General features: G+C 36.7%; 2 protein-coding genes, 1 long non-coding RNA gene and 1 pseudogene across 11 annotated transcripts; 2 read left to right on the top strand and 2 right to left on the bottom strand.

Moving 5' to 3' along the window:
• Positions 1-1,082: 1,082 nt before the first annotated feature.
• LOC119988886 (guanylate-binding protein 1-like) lies at positions 1,083-8,922 on the top strand. Its single transcript, XM_038834119.1, has 14 exons — positions 1,083-1,562; positions 2,147-2,308; positions 2,430-2,495; positions 2,597-2,737; positions 2,906-3,019; positions 3,148-3,249; positions 3,548-3,733; positions 4,581-4,670; positions 4,737-4,871; positions 5,978-6,100; positions 6,241-6,326; positions 6,439-7,051; positions 7,184-7,261; positions 7,568-8,922. The coding sequence occupies exons 1-14, from the start codon at positions 1,299-1,301 to the stop codon at positions 8,609-8,611; spliced, it is 3,204 nt and encodes a 1,067-aa protein (XP_038690047.1). The 5' UTR covers positions 1,083-1,298; the 3' UTR covers positions 8,612-8,922.
• Positions 8,923-9,145: 223 nt separating this feature from the next.
• Positions 9,146-12,835, bottom strand: LOC119988887 (NAC domain-containing protein 73-like). Its single transcript, XM_038834120.1, has 3 exons — positions 12,523-12,835; positions 12,224-12,431; positions 9,146-9,956 (listed from the first exon to the last, which is right to left on the bottom strand). Exons 1-3 carry the CDS (start codon positions 12,667-12,669, stop codon positions 9,481-9,483), a joined length of 831 nt encoding a protein of 276 aa, XP_038690048.1. The 5' UTR covers positions 12,670-12,835; the 3' UTR covers positions 9,146-9,480.
• Positions 12,836-15,971: 3,136 nt separating this feature from the next.
• On the bottom strand, positions 15,972-17,511 carry LOC119989868 (annotated as a pseudogene).
• Positions 17,512-21,189: 3,678 nt separating this feature from the next.
• Positions 21,190-25,841, top strand: LOC119988142. Of its 9 annotated transcripts, none has more exons than XR_005465556.1 (6): positions 21,190-21,549; positions 21,699-21,742; positions 22,073-22,639; positions 22,744-22,867; positions 24,071-24,418; positions 24,750-25,841. It is a non-coding gene; the product is annotated as an uncharacterized LOC119988142 (long non-coding RNA). The 9 variants fall into 9 exon arrangements; XR_005465555.1 differs by having other exon boundaries at positions 22,047-22,639; XR_005465552.1 differs by having other exon boundaries at positions 21,853-22,639.
• The last annotated feature ends 633 nt before the right edge of the window (positions 25,842-26,474 follow it).

The following is a 26,474-nucleotide window of genomic DNA, read 5'->3' as shown; positions in this document are numbered from 1 at the left end:
TGCGTAGATGATTGAAAGAGAGATGAGGAGGGGGAGGGGTGGAGAGGAGAAGGTAAATATGAGTTTGAGAATAATTTTAAAATTTATGAGGAAGGAAAATGTTTTTTAGGACCAGTTTGGTAAAGCTTTTTTGCCAGTATTTCTACCACTTTCTAACAGAAATGCTTTTGGGTTGCCAAACGATCATTTTTCGACAGCAAAACCGAGACACTTTTTGGAGCATTTAATGCTCTTTTGAAAATGCTCCAATTTTAAACAATTTTGATAGCATTTTGGTTCATATTCCCATTATATCCTCAATATTTCATTGTTATCCCTATTATACCCCTAAAAAACCATTCTCTCTCTTTACCTATCTTCTTCTCTCTCTTCACCTCTCTCTTCCTCCTTACCCGTCTTCTTCCTTTTCAACTGAAACCAAAATGATATGTGTTTATAATTTTGGTATCCATAAGTCTTGGAGACTCATTCGCACTCAAACTCTCCATTCTACCCTCGAAAAGAGAGAGTTGGCCCAAAATCAATTGTGCGACTCTAATCGGCACTGTGGACTTGACAAAAACATACTTATATATAAATTTTTTTATTTTTATTTTCTCAATCATATGTTAATTATTTTACTTATTTTCTCATCTTTACAATTAAAATACATAATACACTCTACGTAATTAGCATAAATGTTACCAGCAAAAGTTCAATCAAACACTATCAAACATTATACAACACATTTGCTATTAAAATTGTTCAATATTTCTACTACCACCATTTCTGTTAGCATATATGTTATTTTGAAAATTGTTTACCAAACTCTATGCAATAATTTATTAGAGAGGAGATTGAGAATAATAAGAGATACAAGATTATTTTCTTGATTAAGGAATGTATTACTATATTAGTAATCCATATGATATGAAATTGATGAAAATAAAAATAATCAAAGGCCACATGATACGTGACAGTTACTCAGCTTTATTTCCACGCCGTCATTCCGAGTTCTATGACCGTAACAGCGCGGGGTTGACTCAAATTGCCCTTTTCGCACGACGATTTACCAAGTACTCCCGGGAACCAGCAGAAAATTACCCCTCTCATGTTAAAAAAAAAATCCCCAATTCCGTTTCCCTCCCCAATTTTAAACCATCGCCAGTCGCACCGAGACACCGACCTTCTCTATCATCTGTAAAAGCGAGTCGAAAGAAAGCTAAAACGCAACGGCAGAAAAACGAAACAGCGGAAGAGAAACAAGCGACACAAAAAGAGAAGAAAACTAGAAGAAGAAACACAGAGTGGCTAGCACGATGATTAAATTTTTCAACAGAGGGAAGGAAATAGCCACCGATTCCTCACCGTCTTTTTCTCCGTCCGTCTCTTCGACGCCTCCCTCTTCGTCTTCTCCAGTGACGGGTCCTGCCAGGCCTATCCGGTTGGTCTACTGCGATGAGAAGGGCAAATTTCGTATGGATCCGGAAGCCGTGGCTACGTTGCAGCTCGTCAAGGAACCTATTGGCGTCGTTTCGGTGTGTGGCCGGGCTCGTCAGGGCAAAAGCTTCATATTAAATCAGGTGAATTCTTGTGGATTCGAACCGAAAACCTTTCAAATTTCCCCAGTGGTTCATTGTGGTATGTAGAATCTTGAAATCTAGGGTTTGTTAATTTGGTATGTCCTCTACAGTAATTGACGCTTCTCTGATTACTATAATTAGCTTTTATAGTACATTTTGCTTAACCATGTAGAAGAAGGTAACAGCTATCGAGAGCTTAGGAGTGGTATTACAGGGTTTTTCCGCATCAATTTTTATGTCCTTCTATAGCATGTTGAATAGGAAGGTAAAGTTAGGCACTGTTGAATGGTTTGACTAGTCATTGCTGAGGAGCAAGGGTTTTCGATGCAAGCTAATAATATTTTCTTAAGAGCACATGAAATTTACACAAGATATTTTAGTTGTGCAATCAGTAATTAAAATTTTTTCCTTGGTATTATGGAAAACCAGATGCTAGTGAGTAGTGTTAGAAAATTTCGTAGGGTATTATGGTACTATCTCATGTATTTCACTCTGGCTCAAAATTCTATGTATCTTGGAACTGTTTACTTGTTATATTTTGATTGTTGAATTCCTTAAGAGGTTTTTTTGCATTGATGTGTTAGCTTCTTGGGAGAAGTAGTGCATTTCAAGTGGCATCGACCCACCGACCGTGCACAAAAGGTCTTTGGTTGTGGAGTACACCGATAAAGAGAACTGCTATTGATGGGACTGAATACAATCTTTTGCTACTAGATAGCGAAGGGATAGATGCTTATGATCAGACGGTGAATTCTCATCCTCTTCCTCCGGAATCTACTAATAATTGTGGATTTGATTGACATGTTTTATTTCTTGTTCTGTTATCGATATATTCCATTAACCAACCATTTCTTTGTTATTTGACAGGGAACATACAGCATTCAGATATTTTCCTTAGCCGTCCTCTTATCTAGCATGTTCATTTATAATCAGGTTAAGAAAACTTATTATATGACCTTGGTTCTTCTTAACTTTATATTATGATGTGCTTACTGGTCTTTTGCTTTATTTTCCTTACAATATCTTCTATTCAGATGGGTGGTATAGATGAGGCTGCACTTGATCGTCTCTCTCTAGTCACCCAAATGACAAAACACATTCGCGTCAGATCCTCTGGAGGGACTACGGCTTCTGAACTCGGGCAACTCTCCCCAATCTTTGTTTGGCTTCTAAGGGTAATTTTCGTAGAATTGTACAAATTTGCACATGTTGCATTACTCGGGAGCATTACGTGATTATCTTTTGTGTATTAATGATTATTGCATGAGTTGATATTGCGGTTCCACGATTTGGTTGTACACTTTGAGGGTGCTTCTCGGTGGCATTTAACTTTGTATTCACAGGACTTCTACTTGGACCTGGTCGAGGAGAATCAGAAAATAACGCCTCGCGACTATCTAGAGCTTGCTTTGCGTCCTGTTCAGGGTAGCGGAAAAGATATAGGTGCAAAAAATGAGGTGATTTTTGCTTTGGTTCAAACTTCATTCTTCCAATAATAAATTATATGTATTGGTTTTTCGGCTACATTAAAATTGCAGCTTTATTTGTGAAGTCTTAATTCTCTTTCAATAATAATAATCAACAGATTCGAGACTCCATTAGAGCTCTTTTTCCAGATAGAGAATGCTTTACACTTGTGAGGCCTTTAAACCGGGAAAATGATCTCCAGCGACTGGATCAAATTTCGGTTAGCCCCCTTTCTCTTTTTCATACTCCAAGTGAACTTCTTTTGATGCTTTTATCGATAATTGGTTAGGCTGTATTTAGCTTTGGTGTTCATTAGCATGGAACAACCTTTTGGAGGCTCTCAGTGCTCTCATCTTTGTAGTTTTTGGTTGTACCCCTGCATTGGTCTTTTTTTTTCAATTGGAAGAACATTGTAACCCATGTTGCATTAAAAAAGTTAAACCTTGATTATTGGGTTGCTATTTTCTTCCGTATAGATAGTTTTTCCTATTGAAATTTGAAACATCACTTTTTTGTAGCTCGACAGACTAAGGCCTGAGTTTAGATCTGGGCTGGATGCATTGACAAAATTCGTGTTCGAGAGAACAAGGCCCAAGCAGCTTGGGGCTACTGTGATGACAGGTCCGGTTCTTGTTGGTATTACAGAGTCTTATCTGGCTGCTCTGAATAATGGTGCAGTTCCAACAATATCCTCTTCATGGCAGGTTTGTGTGGTATTTTGAGATTTGTTATTTTATTACAAGTTATCCTCTTCATTAATTTAGTTTTTGCATGTACAAAATATCTTTCATATACAAAAAAAGAGGGAGAGATATGAGAGAGATTGAGGCACATTGAAGGAGAGGTGATAAGGACGTTCTTGAACTCTATAGTATTACTTAGAGAGGATTTTTGGATTAATTGGCAAAGGAGAATCCTTGCCATCTTATTTCTATAATGTTGTCATGTAGTCGAACCTTTTTTTTTGGTCTGAAAGACTTTACCGCTGCTGTTGATGATGATAACCATATAGTGGACGAAATTTTGTGATTCTACACGTCCACAATAATGCAAACATCAAACACTTGGTGATTGCTCTTTGAATAAAAAGAGTTAGTCCTTGTCATTCCCCAACTTGATTTTTTTTTCTGCAAATAAACCTAGAAGCTCATTTAATTAAAGAAAGCTCGTTTAATTAAATTTGATATTCGATTCTTATTTTTTTGAAACTAAATTTTCTTCATCTTCTTTAATTTTTACCTTTTTCATTATATTACTTATAATTAGTTCAGTTTATTCTCTCTTGTGGCACTATTAACTACTATATTATTTCATTAAGCTGTCTGATATTGTGTTGAACTGGTGTGTTTTTTTATCTGCCATTTTTCCTGTTCAATTACTGTTAGTTATGTTAAATTTATCATTATCAGTGGTTTAAAATGCTTAAAAAAGATATTGCTGAGTTTTTCAATAGTTGGGAAAAGATGGTTAATACTCACTGAACCTTGAAAGGAAATTTTCCAGTGCATCAAATAAGTCAATTCTCTCATATTTAAACACACTTTGTTTCAGAGTGTTGAAGAAGTGGAGTGTCGCAAAGCATTTGACTCTGCTACGGAGTCTTATTTGTCTAGTTTTGACCGCTCAAAGCCAATTGAGGAAGTAAGTGATGCTTTGTCCTACTTGTTGATAATTTTTGTCAATTTTCTAATGCTGCTGCTTTTTTAGGTTGCTTTGAGGGAAGCACATGATGAGGCTGTTCAAAAAGCATTAGCTGTCTTTAGTACAAGTGCTGTTGGGGTTGGTTCAGCTAGGAAGAAGTATGAGGGCCTTCTCCAGAAGTTCTTCAAAAAGGCATTTGAGGTAACGTAACATATACACATGCATCGCCAACCTGCGATTTAAAATGATACTTTTGGTTTGAGGCTGGCTTCAATATATATATATATATATACAAGGCCATATATACTGTAGAATATAAATTCTATTCTCCAATTGGTGGTTGTTTTGATTTCTTAAACCTGTTTGTTCCATTAAGGATTTTTTGCTAGGGTTAGAGGTAAGGTTGCAATCCCTGCCCTCTTCCTTTTGAGAACAAGATTGGGGCCAAGCTTTAAGCTCATTATATGAGAGTATTCTGGAATCCAAGAAACTCACATGAAGTTGAGAGCAATCTCCCAAGTCTTCCTAAACCAATAGTTTCTGCTTATTGCTTGGACAACTAGCATCCATCCATCGTGCCTCTTCTTTGCAAGTTATCTATTGTTAAGATTTTTCCATATGTAGCTTCCCAATTGGAAAAAGCCATACTCAATGGATCCTTAGTCTTCTATCTTAGCTTCTCCATATAGCTTTTAAATCAGCTTGGCAGATTATTGTATAAACAAGAGGAGAAATTGGGAATTAGATCAACATGCTAGTTATATTTTTCAGCTACATGTGGGTGATTCCATAAGCAAGGCCGTCCAATAGTGTGCATGAGAATTTTATTTTAAATTTTTTCTTCTTTTCTCTAAATGCGGAAAGATTTGTCATATGATCATCAATACTACAGATTCGTATCGAAGAAAAGAGCGTACATCTCGGATGTTGCACTCAGCTCAAAAATACACCTCTAATGTTCCACTCAGCACAAGAATACAATCTAAAAGATCTATTACTTTCAAAAGCATATTTTTATCAATGAGACTACTTTTATATGCCATTTTCGTAAAGTATGATATTTTATGCATTATTCGGAACAATTTTTCCATAGATGCTACAAAGTCTCACTTTCATCATATACGTTCTAAAGCGTACTGTTCAGAGTTGTTCCCGCCAAGAAACTGTGCTTAGTTTACTATTACAGAAATTTCTTCCTTTTTTTTTTTCCGGAAAAGGTCTGGTAGATGTGTATCTTTTGCTGTTTTTATGTCATATTAATGTTTCTTGCGTCTAGCAGTACTGACTATCCTTGTTCACTGATGCAGGATTATAAGAGGAATGCATTTATGGAGGCAGACTTACAATGTTCAAGTGCCATACAGAGCATGGAAAAGAGGCTTAGAGCGGCTTGCTTTGCTTCCAATGCAAACATAGATAATGTTGTGAAAGTAGGTCTTTCATGTCTAGTTCTAAACTATTCATGTGAAGCAATTCAATGAATATTTAAATATTCTAAACCGGGTGTTGGGATTTGAGGTTGCTAATTAGAATCCTTTGCTGTATTCGTTTTTTAAAATATGCTCTGTAGGTTCTTGATGCCCTTCTATCGGAGTATGAAGCATCTTGCCATGGCCCAGTGAAATGGCAGAAGTTAGCAGTTTTCCTTCAACAAAGGTTTGAATGAGATCCTTTAAATCTCTTGTTTATGTGCTGTTGTGTTTCTGAGATTTACTTACTTTCGTTTTCTTTTCTCTGTTTTTCCTTATAATGCAATTTACTACTCCAGCTTGGATGGCCCAGTTTTTGACCTTGCCAAGAGGCTTGCTGATCAAATTGGATCAGAAAAGAGTTCTCTCCTGTTGAAATACCGATCTATCGAAGATAAGATGAAGTTGCTTAATCAGCAATTAGAAGCTAGCGAGAAATACAAATCAGAATATCTGAAGCGATATGATGATGCTATTAATGAGAAGAACAAGCTTTCTGCTGACTACGTTGGCCGCATAACAAATTTGCAGAGTAATTACAGTTCACTGAATGAGAGGTGTTCTAGCTTGATGAAAGCATTGGATTCTGCCAGGCAAGAGACTTCGGACTGGAAAAGAAAATATGATCAGCTGATTTCAAAGCAGAAAGCTGAGGAGGATCAGGCCAGTTCAGAAATTGCACTTCTGAAGTCCAGGAGCAGTGCTGCGGATGCAAGGCTGGCTGCTGCTCAGGAGCAAGTTAAGTCTGCTCAAGAGGAGTCAGATGAGTGGAAACGGAAGTATGATGTTGCCGTTAGAGAAGCAAAAGCTGCTCTTGAGAAGGCAGCAATTGTTCAAGAACGTGCCAATATGGAAACGCAACTTAGAGAGGATACACTACGAGAGGAGTTCTCCGGCAGTTTGGCTGCAAAGGTACTTCAACCTAAGACCATACACATCTATGTTTTCAAGTGCCTCTATTAATCTAAAACAAGTCTCAATTTTTCATCTTTCAAATACAAAGATGCAAAGAGTTATTTGTTTTGTGTGTAAATGAATATACAGGAGGATGAAATAAAGGAGAAAAAGGCAAGGCTTGAGCACGCTGAGCAGTGTTTGACAACTCTAAAATTAGAGTTGGAGGTGAGCTTCTAGACTATTAACTTATGCAAACTGACCTTAAATCCTGACTAATGGACAAATCCCAGTCATAATTTCGGCACACTCATAATCTACTTCATCAGGTAAAATCTAATCTGATGATAATTTTATTGAATACATAACTTTGTATTTAAAGAGAAAATTTGAAACCCGACTTTTTTTGTTCTAAAGCCTGACTTCTTGTTGAAAATAAATTAGCCCGCAAAGCTCTGATGTATGTTGTTATTCATAAGCATTTGTCATTGCATGTGTGGATGCTAATGTTTTACATCTACAATGCTTTTTTAGGCTGCAAGGTCAAAAATGAAGAGCTATGATGTGGAGATAACATCACTGAAACTTGAAATCAAAGAGTTGGGTGAAAAGTTTGAGACTGTTAGTGCTAAGGCCCAATCATTTGAGAGAGAAGCAAGGATATTAGAGCAGGAGAAGATCCATCTGGAGCAAAAGTACCAATCGGAATTCAAGAGGTTTGATGAAGTCCAGGAACGATGTAAACTTGCTGAAAAGGAATCTAAGAGGGCAACTGAATCGGCTGAAAAAGCTCAGTCTGAAGCCGTTGCAGCACGGAGAGAAATGAATGAGATTCAGAAGTTGGCAATGGAAAGATTGACCCAAATTGAGAGAGCAAATAGGACTCTTGAAAGTTTGGAGAGAGAGAAAACTGACTTGATGAATGAATTAGATAGAGTACGTGTATCCGAGATGAATGCGCTTTCCAAAGTTACAACTCTAGAGATAAGAGTTGAAGCAAGAGAGAAAGAAATCGAGTCATTATTGAAGTCAAACAACGAGGATAGGGCAACTAATGTTAAAGTCCTTAAAAATCTTCTGGAAGAGGAACGTGCAGCCCATGGTGTTGCAAACCATAGGGCAGAAACCTTGTCTATTCAATTGCAGGACGCACAGACAAAGCTTGATGCACTCCAACAACAGTTGACTGCAGTTCGTTTCAATGAAACAGCACTGGACGGTAAGCTTAAGACTACTTCCCATGGGAAACGTCTGAGAGAGCATGACTTTGAAGTGGGTGTGGGTTCTGTTCAAGACATGGGCACAAATGACAAAAGTTTAAGAGGAAATAAGAGATCTAGAAGCACAACAAGCCCTTTAAAGCACAAGCAGCCGGAAGATGGTGGTTCTGTGTTCATGGATGATGCAGACACTCAGAGTCAAAATACTGATCAAGAAGACTACACCAAGTTTACTGTGCAGAAACTTAAGCAGGAGCTCACGAAGCATAATTTCGGTGCTGAGCTACTTCAGTTGAGGAATCCCAACAAGAAAGACATCATTGCTTTGTATGAGAAATGTTTTCTCCAGAAGTCTTGACATTCCATTGGGCTTGTACAGCTTGAGTGCATGTAACGTATTTGCAATTTAATTGTTCCTGCGGTTTGTTAGCCTAGACTTGAAAGGTAGTTTAATAGTCTGCTTCCTTGAAATTCTCTTCAGTTTTAGCGCAGGGTATATGATTTTTGTGTGATAAGAGGATTCCATCATTCTACTTTTTTACTAACATGAGCATTTTCTTTAGCATTTGACATAGGTTGGAACTGTTCCCTGAATTTGAATTAGTAGTGATTGTACAATACTTGGTTTGTTTGATTGTGTTTTATTTTAAGTTGGATTGATTGAATTCACTCCGGACACTGATTCTCTAACACTCATCTTCTATCTGAGTAGTCATTTACAAAATGTATTGAAGCACTAATGCGCAAAAACAACAAAATATATCACATTGCTTTAGATTGTGGAAATCACGTTCTTACAACTCAGATGATGATATCCGACTCCCACTGAAAAATGGAGCTCTTGTATATACAGCCAATCATGAGAGTATATAAAAGAACGTAATGATGAAAGTAAGACCTAAGAAAAACTGGATTCATACGAGGTCAAGCAGGCTTGCATCTATCTCTATATTAATGTAACTCGTCTTTTTTATAATAGGGGGCACAGAGGCACCATTGGCCAATGTCCTTGCTTCAAAATCTTCCAAAGAACCTGCCTCTGCCTTTCACAAAAGACACTTCCTATATATCTACCTTATCATTCACTTCTCTTCTTTTCAAATTCCCTATCTAATAAATTATTCAATTACACTACACAACATCAAAAAAATTTTTTAATAAGTACCACACAACATCAATAGCAATACTCAAAATGACTTTTTACAACTGCTTAGCCCTAACATATATTCAAAGCATTCTACTACGACTCCCATGATCAAAACCAATAAAAGAAGGATTGTAGTAAGTGGTGGGTTTGTTTGTAGGGTTATTGTGGTGATCATGACTTGGGTTTTTCAATCTTCTATCAAAAGAATCCTTGATGCTTGAACCACATTGTCTTGGCTGAGTTTGACAGAATACCTTAGACACAACTAGCTCACCATCTTTTTCTTCCTCATCATTGCCAAGATGGTATTGGTGCATCACCCAATTAGTCTTCTCAGGCTTCCTTTGCCTTCCATAATTGGTGTATAACACTAGAATCTTCTTGAATCCCTTGACTGTTCCATCAATGAAGACTGGCCTTGTCTTGCCTGTTTTGTGCCATCTTGTCTCACTTCCATCTTCATCTCTATGTACCTTTCTCCGTTTCCTTGTTCCGGTCGTGTACGCCTTCGAAGGTCGATGAAAGAAGTGTCGAATTTGGCCATCTTTGCTTACTCCTGCATTGTCCAATTGTAGACAAAATATTAATGTGAACTGCATTTTTTGTGGAAACATTAGTAGTTCAATCAGTTTACAGAAAGAAACATTAGCTACAGAGAACAGAGAGATATGAAAATATAGATCAAAGAATACTAGCATGGTATAATTGAAGTTATTGAATCTATAAAGCAAGAAATCTTTTTTCTATAAAGATGCTATTGATTCCTTCTCATACTCAATGCATGGGGAACTTTTAGCCAGTCTATATATGTAACAGTACACTGCTTCGCACCAGTAAGATTTTGTCCGCTTTGGACCAACCTATACTAACATGCATTTTTTGTCTTCCTAAGCCTAACACCATCCCATATTTAGAGGTGGATCAACGTGATCCATGCCCCCATTGGACAAACCAATACTGGCATGCACCTTTTGTTTTCCTAAGTCTAATACCAACTCATACTCAGAGATGGATCTACGTGATCCATGCTCCCAGTGAAATCATGTGAGTTCCATTATATATATGAGTAAAAATATTAGGTCCCCACTAAATATATAATAGGCCCCTAATAAAAAATACACAACTCCCAATGAAAACATAGAAAGTAGGCCCAAACCTTACGCACATTGATAAGCCTAAAGACACCCCTCAATTAGGGAAAAAAATATAACAACCGAGAGCTCGGTCAACTATGCCAATTGAATTGATGGATGGATTTGATTAAACTTCTAATGAAGAGGCCCGAGAGGAATCCAAAAAAAGCGACCAATCTTTATACCTAGCAAAATGGCTCGACATAAATAGTAGGAAAAATTGACGAAAGAAGAACCCTAACAAGATAAGATTGAAACCATTCCTATTGAGTGCATATGTGAAGAATAACACAGAGAAAAGATCAGAGAAGTAAGGCTAATCAGCTAGGGCCGGTGTTTTGGAGCCAAGAATACAACTCTAAGTCTGAGTATGTGCTAAGAAATAGCAATTGGAATACTAGAAGAGACAAAATCGGTCTGTTTTATATTTGTTTATTAAATGCTTATTTTAGTGATGTATTGAGATTTTTCATAAGAAAACTTGGAGTAGAAAGTAACAACATTGCTGAAGATCCTCTTCTTCAATGCCAAATAAAGTTGAATTGAACAATCTTACTTCGAACCCAAAGGAAAGGAGAGAGATTTTGAATTATATATTACTAGTGATTATCTTTGTACTATATAAATAACCTCAAAAAAATTTCCCCTAGACTCCACTGTTTAGTTGTGCCCCCAATAAATTCGAATCCCGAATCCGTCATTGTCCGTACCAATTTGAATCCAAGAAAAATGTTTGTTACTAGTTAGGAAATTTAGCCTATTATATTATGCATTTCACTTCTTTCACTGGACTATGTAGAATTTAGAACACAAAAACCCCTTTGCCACTCGATCGTTTGCTCAGTACCACCAAACTTGACATGACACCACATAAACTTGTTGCCCAACCCACCACTCGAGTAGGGGGCTACAATATAAACGTTAAGAGGCAATCTATACATATGCTTTTTAGAAGTGTATATATATATAGACACTCCATTAAGGGCTTGCCCATTTAGGGTGTTGGGAGGTGTTGGGAGGTGTTAGGGAGGGTTGGGTTCGTCCCGAACACCTCTCCACCCTTGACTGTTTAACGGGTTCGGGACCGTTGGTACAAACACTTCCCAACACCCTCAACACCTCTCAACACCCTAAACGGGCAAGCCCTAAGGAAGAAGTGCAAGAATTGAATACTTTTCTTTGGAATCAAAAGAAGGTTCCACATGCAACCTTATAGGATATAAAAAAAAAAAAAAAGTGAAAGGTGGGTTTCAAAGAATGTGATTGTTTGACCCAAGAATTGTCACCTACATTCTTCAAGTCAAAATTATTAGGACTGTGTTTTGTCCTTTTGATATATGAAAAATGTGATAATGCATTTGGTAATATTGAAGACGATCTAAAAATGTAATATTGACTATTGGCTCGTTGTATAAATTAATTGTGATATATCAAAAACTGATGCTAGATATATATATATATAGCTAGTGGAAATTGTGATATATATGTTTTGCTGAAATAGAAATTCAGAATTGAAGGTCCAACAAGATCTCTTCCTCGATAAAAACGTATGCCTGCGGAATTTTCGTAGTTCAATCCCTAGTTATACACTCGGCCTGTTCTACCCGAGTTTAGGCAAAAAACCAGAAGTAAATCTAGCTAAATCCATGTCCACGCATGTTTGATAGGCTTATGTGTGTATATATATTACCTGGGAGCTTCTCTGGGTGGGTATAGCAAATACCATTCTCCCCCTCTATTGTTGGAATAAAGTCATCAATAAGCGAGTTGAACCCTCGAGTGTCCGATAATAATATCTTGGCCTCCAAATGTTGAAGTATCTCCTGGTCACTTGGATCAAACTTCACTCCTGCTGGTAGCCCTGCCAAATCCTCTACTCCTCCTCCTCTTTGTCCCCCCTATCGTTTTTATTATTATTACATATTTATATAAAAATAACACTAATAATAATTAGGAAAAAAAATCAATAGAATAAGAAAAAAAAAGTACCTGCTGAGATTGAATTTGAATGAAATGGCCACAGGAAGGGCATGTTATGGTACGAACATCATCGATTAGGGTGTTGTTGTCTTTAGGGGTTCGTGTGACTGCTACTTGAATGGCTTCTGGTTCTGGGTTATTATTGCACCATGTCATGATCTCTCTTTCTTTCTTTGCTTTCCTATTATGCCCATAAACATTAAAGAAACTAAGAAAGATAGAGCAAAAGTGGGTCTCAAATTGTTGAGTTGCAGAACACAGAGAGAGGGAGACAATTAGGGGGCGTGAGGTGAGGGTTCAAAAGCTAGCAATAAAAGAAAGTAGAGAGAAAAAGATGTCCAGAAATAGAACAGCTTGCTTGGACGTAAAGTTAGGTTATGCTACTCTACAAACGCTTCTATCGGAGAATATATGCACTCCTAAGTACTCTTTAATCTTTATTAATTACTAATAATTATTGTATCCAAACAGTGGGACTGACCCACTGAGGATCTTATTATGGAAAGTTAACGATAAATAGCAGACAAAATTTAAAAGAGTTGGAGTATATAATATGGTACGTAAAGTGTGTATGGCGCAACCTGATTCTTGTGAGACGTTTCACCTTCTTGTACATGTATACATACATATACATATATATATACACAGAGAGAGAGAGAGAGAGAGAGAGCTTTAGCTGCAGTGAAGCTTTAGCTGCAGTGTCAACCTAGAGTCTGCTTAAAGTTAGGTATATATACATACAAATGCTAGTGATGAACATACGTACCAACAAATTATACGTACCAACCCCTCCCCTATGACTACTAATCCATTTCTTCGCTTATACTTGTCATGTCAAGCAAGGAATCAACTCTTTCCCTCACCCTCCCATTTGAACAATAAATCTTCTTATTTACCTTTAAGCTTGGTACAATTAAGTTTTCAATATGGAGTTCTCAAGGAACCACCGAGAACTACACCATATAAATTTGTCATTTAGACATTCGAGGCAAGTATAAACGCGAGTCATTAAGTCCATGGTACAGAAGTTTCCCATCTGATGATATAATAAGTTAGGTCAAAACCTAACGCGTGACCACAAGAGTATTGCTCTCAATGATAATCGAACTAAGAACATTTTGAGTTCATACAATTCGAACCCAAAAAATTCACCACTATATTATTACTCGATCTGCATTTATATATATTATTACTTTTTCGATGTAATAATATTTAGTATAAATGGCCGTTTTCGCTTTGGCCGCAAGAATATACCCAACCCAGTCAGTATCTGATGACTCGAGAGAGGTCCGATCTTGTTTTATCAGGTGATGTTTAGCGATGACACAGTGTCAGTTGTAGCCAGATTCAAAAACTTCTGGAACAGAGTATCATTCCACCAATATTATTTAACTTGCCACAGCCGACATGTCACGCGCGTGTGGATTAGCTTCTAATATAAGCTACGCAAAAGCTTATTCAAGAAGCTATATAATATAATATGATATGTATATTATATTTGACTATTATCTTGAACGTGTGGATTAGGGTTTGACACTTTTTGTCAATTTTATTTAAATGGAGGCTGCACTGTTAATTAGTTTTACATATTATCCTCTTTTGATGCATATAATCTCTTACAAAAGGAATACACCAAGTATAAAACCTCTTACACGAAATAAAGTAATCAAAATACTCATTTGATTATTGTTATAGTACTTTGATACCTCATTTAATTGCCCGATAAAGTTACCTACAATCCAAATAACCAAATAAGTAATTATTTTTCAAACCCATTTATATTAACTCTGGAGATTGGTTGACCATTGTAAATTATGGGATCCACACTGTCACGTGTCAACAGATGACTGGAGATCACTTCTAATATAAATAGACTATTTGGTTCAATTATTGCTGATAACATTTATCTTGTTCAAAATAATATATATGTTACTTGACCAAATGAAGCCTAATTGTACATCTCTCAACTTCATAACCTATTTTTTCAAGTCATAGGGAGGAGGATGGCGACGACCTCCTGTCTTTCCTCCTCCTCCCTTGGCATAGATATATCATTTTCTTTATGGATATGTTGTTTTATTTTTACTTTCGTACGAAATAAGGAATGTTTCTAGGTTTTTTCACCACATAGTCTCTCATGGAGGTGAAATATGGATCTTCTCATCCATATGTCTTGAATTCTTCACCACACCGGTTCTTCTGGTGTGTTTCAACCACACATATATGATGTACAATGATGGGGCTCCTAAATCTGGAAGAGATTGAACTTTTTTTATGAAAGAAAAGTAAAAAACCTAGATCCAATCCATGCGTGTTTTATCTATTTTATGTTTGTTGTTTACTCTGTCCAGGTTCATCCCGGTGTTGTCCAGTGTTTTTTTTTTGTTCTCGAAACCTGGTGTCTACTTTCCTTGGATTTGATTTGTAATTTCCTAGGTTGCTATCACGATGCTAGGTGTAACTTTATTATCATGTGTCGAGTTTTTAACCCCATTGAAAAATGATATATGAGTGGTCAGGATGTTTGTGCTGAATATCCATATATTCTTGGATGATTATTTATGTGTTTGCAGTTCTTTATCTGATTTCTGTGTAGGGATGTATGCGGAGGTAGCATACACTACTTGGTTGTTTAGTGTAACTTGAAGTAGGCTACTCCATTCGTGTTTCAGGATCATATCCAAACAAGCCTTAAGTATTTTAGCTTAGCTTTGCTGTGGATCAGAATATATTAAATCTTGCGTGACTGAGTTTTTGTTTTAGGACACTAGGTTAGAGTTGTCTTTAATTAGAAACTCTTTGTCTAAGGTCTTATGCAAAGGAAATACTTGTAAATTAAGTTTCCTAATTTCATGCAATATGAAGTTCGTCGAAATTAGGTTTGTGATTATAGTCAAACTAGAAAACTTGGATCTCAGAAGAGTTACAGTTTACGGCTCTTAGGGTTACTGCTCAACAAGTTGAAGACTATATATAGAGAGTTCAAGACTGCTTGGTGATTATTGAAGGAAAAGCACAAATATCGAGTCGATCTTCATCAGTGCTTCGAGGTTATCATTTTATATATTTTCTTGGTAGAGAAGAGTGTTGGCGTGATACAGCTCTTGGTGGAATGGATCACTTGTTGGTGGACGATCAAACAACGTCTTCTCAGCTAAAGTCTTTGGTAGTTACCAAAGCACGTGCGGCTAACTGATTTGTTGTGTTTAATGAAACATACACTGAATAGTTGATGTATTAAGGTGTCTTTGTCTTAGAACCTTTGTAATCTTTTATGATCTTAGTAGATTGTTTCCAATGTTGGTCGCTTAATAGACTCAGAGTTTTTTCCCTGCTAGATTTTCTTCATTATCTCTTATGCGTAGTTTATTATATTTCTTTATTGCGCACGATTCCATATTATTTGACTAACGATTCTTAAAGTATAACACTCTCATCATGGAATGAATTGTTGTGCTTATACTTTTCCAAAAAAGAGAGGCTAAATGCCTAAATGTACATGCCGAATTTATATACAAAAAGAGATGTATATGCATATGCCCCACTTCACGCGCAAAAAGAAGATTAAATGACAAACCACCGTTTCATGTTTTCATTTCCACATTCTCCAATACTAATTCTTAGTGAGACCAATCTAACACAGTCGTCGTTCAAAAGTCAAACAAATCCCCAATTCAACATTTCACTATTTTCCTTCATTACTGTCCAAAATTGGTGACTCGTAAAAGTCTTGACTAGCTCAATCACAAAGAAACCTCAATCTCCACACTCTTCAAAATTGCTGTAACTTGAACAATTGATGGTCTGTTCTTCCTATTCTTGCTGACGTACACAAGCTGAAGCAACTTTAGCCAATCTGAGTATTGGTTTCATATGTTTAGGCATTGCAATTCTTGGGTCCAAAAGTTCATTAAACTTCATTTCTTTAATCAAAGACAATGCCCACTTCACAAGCAAACCTTCTTCACTTCTTTGCATCCACCACCGCTATTGTTAATCCAATACTCATCATCCACATACCCCACAAGCCCTCTCTTTTCCTTTGGTGCCAAGAAAGACAACCCATAATCACCGACTCACAAAATTTCACATCTACGAAAATGTTTGAGGACTTAACACACCCATGTATTATATATGGTGTCATCCCTTCGTGAAGGTATTCAAGTCCTCTTGCTCCTTCGGCTGCGATTTTTAGTCTCCGGTTCCAATCTAATAGTGATGCCCCATCTGGGTTTTGACGCAAATAGAATTCCAAACTTCCTATACCAACAAATTCGGTTACTAGAATTCGCTCACCAGGTGCTTGTGAAAAGGCCAGAAAGGGGACTATATTGGGGTGTTGGGATAAAGAGAGATTTGATGACTGAAGAAAACCCAAATCCGGCATTACTTAGAACAAACCTTGAATGTATTCTTTTGATTGCAAGAAGCTCTCCTTTAGCGAATATTCCTGCATATACAGTCCCCAGACGTCCTTGACCCACAATTCTGTTTTGCTTGAATCCATCAGTGGCGGCATGAATATCCGTTAATGGACAAGCATACGCAGAACTCTTGACTGGAACTGAAAGAGTTTGTTCAGATTCATGTTGAGGTTTCTTTCTGCATAGAATGTATAGAACAATCCCCGAAATGATGAGTGACACTGAGAGGAGAACGATAACAAAATCATAGCCAATCTGCTCACTGCGAGTCATGCCTGTGATCTTAATTTGCTAGACCTCTCTGTAGAGGCTGAGGAGATGGAAGCATCAAGAGAAGCTAATTGGGTCAGTAAATTAAGTTGTTAATGATTACATATATATACATATATATAATGTGGATGCTTTGAGAAAGGCAGGATATATTTGGTGAAGGACGTTGGAAATTTGATGAGTCTGTTTTAGTTGTGTTGGCTCATGGTTTGGCCGTCTCCTTAATTGTTGTACATCAAAACAAAGTGATTACATAATGTTTACGTCAATTTGATCACTCTATCTCGTCAGATGCTCATTCTAGGTATGGTTTTTTTCAATGATTATTTATATTATGTACTATTTTCTTGGGCCTCCTCCCTTAATCCTAAACTAAATGAGTTAACTTGTCCAGTTTTCACTCTTCAGAACATAATAATTTGATTAAGATCAGCAACGTCGCTTGGCCCAGGTCCATACCTGGACAGGGGATGCACGCCCATAGATGGGTTGTTCTGATACTAATTGAGTAATTGGAATAGGGTCCGTCCCTCCACACTAATAGCAGTTTAATTGATTTGGGTGAGGTTCACATGGCTTTGTCTTCCCATGCCCAACCTATTCCATACTAACATAAGATTCGAGAAAACCGATTGCTGCTAGTTATGAAATTTGGAATCAATTATCTGTACTAAGTTCGCACATATATGTGAGGTGGGATCGTACCAACTTTCCATAAGTGGACATCAAATTTCTTATCATGACGTATATAGTTTTTTAAATAAGATAATATTATGCAACTGCGTCTGCATACAAACACAAAGGGGGGGTCTCACATGGTAACAACGGTTTTGGTTATAACAACTAACATACAAAGTATAGCTCGCTTTTTAGTGGTGGTGAGAAATAAGTTTGGTAGAAATTGATTTGGTCATAGAGAAATCAGGCTCTGCCATTTCCACCAACAATTTTAGCCTGTGTGAAGGACATTATTAGGATGAAAACTATTTGCACCCCTCATTTAACTAAGTATATCTCATTAACCTTTCAAAACTTCTCATCTATGACCACCCACTTGACCTTACCATTTGCCCCAAATCTTTTCCCTCATTCCCTCCTTTCCCTTCTTCCCTTTACCTGAACCCTAATCCCTCTTTGGTTCACAACACCATCACCACCCAAATGGGTATTCTTTCCTGGTTCAAGGCAATCCATAATCACTTCTCGCAACGTTGAATTGGACGGTAGTGTGCGCCGAGAGCCGAACGAGAGCCTATTCCTGAGACATGATTCTTTGACGAGAGGTGTTTGGAGCACCATAACCACCAGAGTGATCTCCTAATTGAGTAAAAAGACTGCGGTATATTGGGAGTTGTTCAGACATATGTTACAAAAGTGGTTCTTCGACGTTCATCGCCAAGGATAATGCAATTTAGGATCTTAATCATGACTTTATGAACTCATTGTTTCGTGTGGTGCCGACTTCTCCAATGGTACAACTCCGGATCAAACCATGACTTTAGGTGCATCGGCTTCGAGATGTTTTGCCATTAGGGCGGAAAGTATTCGATGGAGAGAAGTTAGGGAGGGTTTCTTATGGTGGTGTAGAGAAAGAATTGAGAATTAGGAATTAGGGTTCAGGGGGGTGCAAATGGTGTTTTTGTGGAAAAACACAAATAAGGGTGTATTGTTATGTTTTTAACATGAGTTTATTTAAATTGGGTATACTTAGTTAAATGAGAGGTGCAAATATTTCTTATCCATTATTTGGCTAACTAAATATTAAGTTATAGGGGAACAAACTCAGGTTTCCATTTTCAAATATGGGCCAATTGACACATCACAAAACACAATTCACTGAACAAAAATGGGCTTTCTTTGATCCACTACCAGAAGAGAGCGCATGTCGGCCCAATCGACAAGAATCGTAGTGGATTCGTTGTCCAATTATGAAAAAGGATAGGGAAATTGAGATCTGATAGTTTGAGCCTTTTTGACAATGAATTTCCAAGTTGAAATTGAACTTGTGGTCCTTTAGCGGGTTAAGGGAACCTCCAGTAGATGCTGGGTATCGGTATATACTGGGTATTTGCAGTTTTGTTTACAGTATTTGACCAAAAATCCATCCCCATTAGATATTGGATGCTATAAGGTAAAACTGCATCGCGAATAGTAAAACGATAGATGTGTCGTTTACTGTTCAATACTGAAACCAATATTTTAATAAAAAATATTCATTTATATACCAATATTTGAATAAAAAATCGTTTAATATTTACTCTCGTAGGCACTCAAGCTCTCTCTCTAAACCTATCTCTCAAACAGCGAGGAAGCACATGTTGCGTCATTGATTTAGGGCTTTGAACGACCATCACCAACTTCAATTCAGGTACTCAAACTCTAATTTTTTCTACACAATTTAGTGATCCTTGTGTGTGGTTGTTGATTGATGGAAACCGAGGTGAAATTTGTGAATATGGGATCATGGGCTTGATTTTGTGATTTATGAACTGTATCAAATTTGGGTGTGCATATACATGTGATTTCGTCATTTATGGCATTGATAATTGCGATTTATATACATGTTTTTTAACTTGTTTATTCATGGTATAATTTAGGGCATTGTGAATTGATTTGGGATTTGATATACAAGAAATTGAGTTTAAATAATAAAAATTGAAAGTATAAATGAATATTTAAATGATTTAGAGTATGGTATAGATTATCTGTTGAGTGGTGGTACTGTTAGAGAAATTGTAAATCTATAGAAAGTGTGTCGCAACCGGGGTCACGACGCGGACCGACGTTGGAAGATGAAAAATGTTTAGAGTTGCCACCAATTGATTTAAGGTGCAATTGGACACCGTAAAGACCTACGAACCATAGAAAAAGGGGTGCGGGGATCGATTGAGTGTGGGGAAGGTGTTAGGCACCCCACAACTCCCGTTTGGGTTACCCTAATTAATTTAATGGCTATCTCTTGGAAACTTGCTCTTTGCAAGGTATGATTGTTTTGAGAAAAAAATTTTGTATGAAAAATACTATCAACTTAAGATAGTTTTTGGAAAAAAGTTTGTAATATTATTATCAACTTTTGATAGTTTTTATTTAGAAATACACTACCAACTTTTGGTGGGTTTAACGGAAATACACTACCAACTTTTGGTAGGTTTAACGGAAATACACTACCAACTTTTAGTAGGTTTAATGAAAATACACTACCAACTTTTGGTAGGTTTAATTTTCAATACCAACTTATGGTATAAATGATCTATTGAGAAAATGTCACCTATCAATTTAAATTATTATTGTCAACTTATGACAAACTTATAAATAAAATCAAATAAGGCCCATAATCTAAATAAAGGGAATCAACTTATGATTCCTTAATTGAAATGACCTACATTCAATTTTAAACTCATACACTCATAATAAATCCAAATAATTAATGTCCAAGTTATGCATGCCATTGTGAATGAGATACCCAACATAAGGACCAAATATACATACGTAAAATAAAAAATAAAGAATAACTCAAACAAAATCCTAAAATTACTCAAGCTCTACTTGATCCCGGCCCAAATAGAGTTCAACTCGACCCAAATGGAGCCAAGCCCGGTCCACATCGCAAACCAAATACAAAGAGGGGTCAAATAGGTATTCAAATATAATATCAAACCAAATCCATATTTAAAGATTCACATACACATATAAACATATATACAATATACACAACCATACCATGTACACATACACACATATCAATCATCAATTACAATCAATTACAATATATAAAGTTCATAGAATTGGCGAGCTCTCCATGCGAGTCCGTCGTCCTTTATATACTCTCGCATTTTTTAAACTGATTCGTGAGAAAAACGGCGTCGTCAGGCGTTGGTTTCGATCAGCGTCTGATCTAGCGAAACGACATCGTTTCATTTGTTTCTCTTTTGTTTTGTTGTGTCGTGAGATATAATCGTGCGTGGAATAGTCTATTGTTGAAGAGGCAGGCGCCAGTTACGAGACATACCCAAGTTCATGCACCTGGTCTCTTTCTTTCTCAATAATTTTGGCCTTTTTTCTTCTTTTGCTTCAGAAGCTTGCAACGAGCTAAGCGTTGCCAGATTCTACTACCATTTTTTCTAGCTCGCAAATCCGCTTTCGACTTCTGCTTGTGCTTGACAGTCATGGTCTTTGTCATCACCTTATTTACCGTCTTCGTCGCATCACTCTCCTCTTCAAAAACCCATATCATTGTTTCCCTCTCTTCCGGCTTCCCTTCGTCAGCAATATTCGATAGAATGCACTATCGATGTCCAGGCTGCGGGCTGCTCGCGCTCATCGAGCTAGCCATTATGGTCAGGTATGGCAGGTGAGTTGGGTTCGTGAAGGGTTGTCGGGAAGGGTGATCGAGCTTACTGATTTGGTGTGTTTTTGTGGTTGTATTATTATTTTTGCCGTCCTCTGTCTCTGAATGTTTATCTCCTTCTGCATGACTCTGTCTCTCAACAGAAGTTCGTCAATACTTAGAAGCCTAGATCTACAAAGTCGGACAGGTATTATAACCATTCCCGATTTACTTTTTCGTATGGTGACATTTAGCTATATCTTGGTTTGTTTCTATGCGGGTCTTGATTTTGCTGAATTGGGTTTTACGATTTGACAGACATACATTATGTTGTGGCTTCATCTATCCTTTCGCTCGACTTTAGTTGTGTCTGTTCTTGATTTTGTTTGAGTTTCTGGTGGTTCGTTTTGGGTTTCGTTTGGGTCTTCACAGGTTATTTGGTTGATTCTTGATGTAAAGTTGGGTTTCTATTCCTGGCTGGTTTGGTGCGTTATTTAGTCTCTATCTGTCAGGGCTTAACTTTTCTTTGCCGATTAAGGTGGCGGTGGTGGTTGATAGTGCTGATTTTGTTGATTCAAGGGTAGTGACGAATCTTCCTTTCGTTTGAGAATTGAGATTATTCTGTTTTTAACATGTTTTCATTTGTGCTTATTCTGTTTCTGATGGTTATGTTTGTGTTTTCTTTCTACGGTGAAATGAAAACGATGGAGAACGATGATTAAGGTTCACGAGCTGAGATAGAAATTGAAGGCGGAGCACTTGAACCAGCTCAAGGAATTCAAGGCCGAGCTCGCTCTCCTCTGTGTCGCTAAAGTCAAGCAACCAGTCTATTTTTCATGTATGTATGCGTATACTGAGTTATAATTGAATTTTTTGTTTTTTAGTTATTGTCTAAAGCTGTGCTTATGAATTCGATTTTTTTTGTGAATTATCCATAAATCAAGTTAGGATTGACTGCAATTTGTTAAGTTGCTTATGTTGATAAAAATCTTGCTTTTCTCAATTGAAGTCATCCACTGTATTTGTATCATTCAGTGTTCAGGTGTGTAATTGGAGTGGGGAAGTCCATCTACCTGCAGCTCGACTTTGTGCTTCTGTGAGATAGGTATTTCATATGGGTTCCCTTGCGCTACTTATTTAAACATTTTTACCAGTATTCTCATTTATTTTTAATTATTTAATTGAATCCTCTGTGTTTCTTGTGGAAAGGTTTTTTCGCTTTGTGGAGAGGATTCAACTGCTGTTGTGCTTCTTGCAACCAAAAAACCATACATATGATGGATTTATTAGAACGGTTGTTCATAAGAAAGGTTCCACTGACGGCATTAAACTGGTTCGTACTTTTCTTTCATATACAAACATTCATCTGTACACAAATGTGCAACTATACTCACACAACCACACACGTGAGATGTGTTTTGCACACCAAAATTTGTCTATTGTGTTGATCAATTGACATCAGATGTCTTCATATGCTTCAATACATGTCTCTGTAGTTAAACTTATGCCGAAAAGGAAATTAAAGCCATATGATTCGACTCTTGCAACGCTTGCAGTTGGTTAACTCTCTGATATATAAACTTTCAAAGTGAGGGTTTTCCTGTCTGAGCTTTTCAAATTCTTTTACCTGATTTTTGCGTTGTTATTACTTCATATGCAGCTTTCAAAACCAAAGTAAAAGAAACCCTTTTCATTGTCTGAGCTTCTAATCTTCGGCATCAAGAAAAGATATAAGATCATATACATCTACTCTTCCTTAATATTGCATGTATGTAATGGGATCCTTGTGCAGTAGAGTTGTTTACTCACCACATGTATGTATGTACCAAACTCCTCTCTATCTAACCAAAATGTGACTTTTTCTATACTTACATATATGTTTCTCAATGAATTAATTAATATATACACATTTATGTTTATCTGTCATTTGTATGCTTTTATTTGATTGTTAAGGCAATGAATGAACCATGGCAGTTTATCATTATTGGGGTTTGCAGTAGCATTTAAATTCTTAGGCTACTGTTAACCTAATATGCCTTTGTTTAACAGAATTTGAATGAACAGTGAGTTTAGATCAATTTTAGTAAAGCTACTCAGCATCTATTTCATATTTTGTTTGTGATGTTGATACAAAGTTGGGTATCTTCGTTAAGATGTTCCAAGTCTTACATTTTCAAACCAGTTGTTTCTCAAAGCATGAGGTGAGCGATGATATTAATAAGTGTTTGCTTGATAAATTTTGTTTGTTTTCTTTGGTGAATGCTATGTAAATAAATTGCAGGTAAGGTTTATAATTTTCCGTCAACTTTGAATCCATGACATTGGCCATGAACTTCATGTCAGAAACTATATGGGAAACTCTGATTTTTCTTCTCCTTCTTTCTGAACTGCCACTTTGAGGGACACATAAAATTGACCTTTTTTCATAATTTTTTTATAATTTATTTTCTTTGCTGAAGAAATTCTTTTCGTGGATTTCTTTTCCAGTGTATTCGACATTGAAATTTAAATCTTCCTCTTCTGGGGATTGTTTCAGGTGGGAATACATGTCTACTCAAATGATCTTCCGAGAGATGAAGATATGAGAAGTCATTTGCATTGAGATCCTGTAGAATCATCCTTTAAGGTGGTTGCTTACTCTGTGAGTTTCTTAAGGGCAATTTTATAGATAGGTTCAAGGGTAAACACATTAGTGTGTGCTCATGGAGGTCATCAATATAAACACAAGGCACAATAGTGTCGGATGCGGCAACAGGACTCCAAGGAAAGCTCGGGGGAACATGGTCTTCATTGAAAAACATTACTGTGTGCTCATGGGCCTCATCAATGTTTCTTCTCAATATGAATTGTAACTTTCAAACGTTCACAACGTGTTTGTTGAAAGGTATAAAAAAGGTTCCCTGTTAGCTGAACTTTATTCGTGCACATATATTTTGTTATGCTCTCTTCGTATTTGTCCAATTTATGTTTAACAACTTTTTTCAGGTTAATTATTCCCCTTGATCTGATACTATTGAATCTATGAACTTTTAGATCATACATGATATTTTTCTAAATCATAGATTATGCGCATGCGATTGTTGCAGATCTATTAATTGCTTTAATTCAAGCTCTCCATTTGTTTCTTCTAAGTTGCATTTTGCACTCATTCCATCCGTTTAGCTTGAGAATTGAAGCATCGGAAATAATTTCTGTTTTTTTTTTTGTGTTTCCAGGACAGATTGAAAGTTATGAGTACAAGATAGATCAAATCACCAGAAGGTTTGCCAAATACACCAGCAAGTTTTGATGGAAACTTCGATCATTGAAGCATCGCATTTGGAAACTTTGATCAGAAACGTGCCATTGACATTTTGTATGGGCTTGGTTTCAACAAACATGTGCATGCCAACAAAATAGGTGGTTGCATTATGAGTATTGCAATAGCACTGAGTTTTTTATGAATCTAAAAATTTTGTTACTTCATGACCCTACCAATTACGCCAAATACAAATGTTGCTTTTTGTCCTTCTATCTAATTTTCCCGTGAAATAAATACTGTTTTCAAATTAGATGTAGAATCATAATCACTACTATTAATTTATAAATAATTTAGATCTAGGATCTAAATCATCAACGTTAATTCTTCGAATGTGTGCTTTCAACTACTTTGCCATTTCATTTCATGGTCAAGCCTTTTCTGCTATAGGATCTAGGATTTCAACAGAAATGGCGCCATGAGCTTTGAAGGTAAATTGAACGTGTTTTCATAGTCTTGAGAATTTTTCTTCTGTGTCAATTTAATCCATTGATGCTGTAGGTTGTAGTATTTGTTGCGCACAGTAATTTCCTTCTTAAGGTTAGTTCTTTTGATAACTTTAATTTGTTGCTATTACCTAATGAGGTTGGAGGAGCAGACTGGAAGAGTAGCCAGTTTAAGTTACTGAATTCTTCGCAGAGGCTGTTGAAATTGATGAGCAAGTGCTGCACCAGGATCTGCGTTTTGGTTGGTATTGTAGGGATGAGCTTTTATGGAGTACTCCAGCTTTAATTGCATACCTGGCAAGGCACTACATGGGAAAGGGAATAGCTGTGGGAGATGTACTTCACATTTGTCCGATTTATTTCAATATATTTGATTGTGTTATGTTCAATGTTTTCTCCCATTTTCCTTTGGTATTGTTTTTTCAATACCTATCAATGAAATACTCTTAAAGATGTGTTTCCATACAGAAAAAGGATTTCGTGCTCTGTTAACTGTTGTTGCTTGGATTATATTATACGCAAATAATGGAAAACCAAGTGAGGAACTGTCAAAAATTTATCTATGGGTTCTAATCCTATCTTCTTTATTTCAGTAAATCTATATTCTATTGTTGGTTGTATATGGCTTTGGGGAAAGGGATTTCTAAACGGTGAGCAGAAGGGAAATACTCAATATAGCTAGCCAGCACGTAGAGAGTCTCATTATCCCCAAATACCCGACATCTTTGCTTTCTGACCATCAATTAAAAGTTTCTGCTGCTGGCAACACACTAACTGCTGGGATTGCTGTGAGGCAAGTTCCTCAACTATCCCCTTCTTGGGCTTTTTATAGTTGATTCAAAGTAAGTGCACTATCTTTCATTACAAGTTTATTCGGCTTTCTTTGGGTTTTATCAGTTATTGAATGCTATTGGTTTATTCAATTTGGGCAAATTGAAGTTACTATTGCTGTAAAGGTAGTAATGGCTATCAAGTAAGTGTTGTATCTTTTATTTGCGATGTTCACATTTCAAAATTTATTTTAATTTTCATTGAATATGTTTTTGCTCAATTATTATCATTTGTATTGGTCCACTTGGGAAAATTCAAGGTTTTTTGGTTTCGCTGTAAAAGTTGGATAGTGAATTCTTATTCGTGGGATGTAAAGCCGGAACTCTTGCTTGGTTATACCTGATTTCATCTCCAAGTAAAATAAA

Source organism: Tripterygium wilfordii, chromosome 21 (assembly GCF_013401445.1).
Source record: "Tripterygium wilfordii isolate XIE 37 chromosome 21, ASM1340144v1, whole genome shotgun sequence".
Taxonomy (NCBI): Eukaryota; Viridiplantae; Streptophyta; class Magnoliopsida; order Celastrales; family Celastraceae; genus Tripterygium; species Tripterygium wilfordii.
The sequence above is the reverse complement of the archived record's forward strand: the minus strand, read 5'-3'. Positions and strand labels throughout refer to the sequence as shown.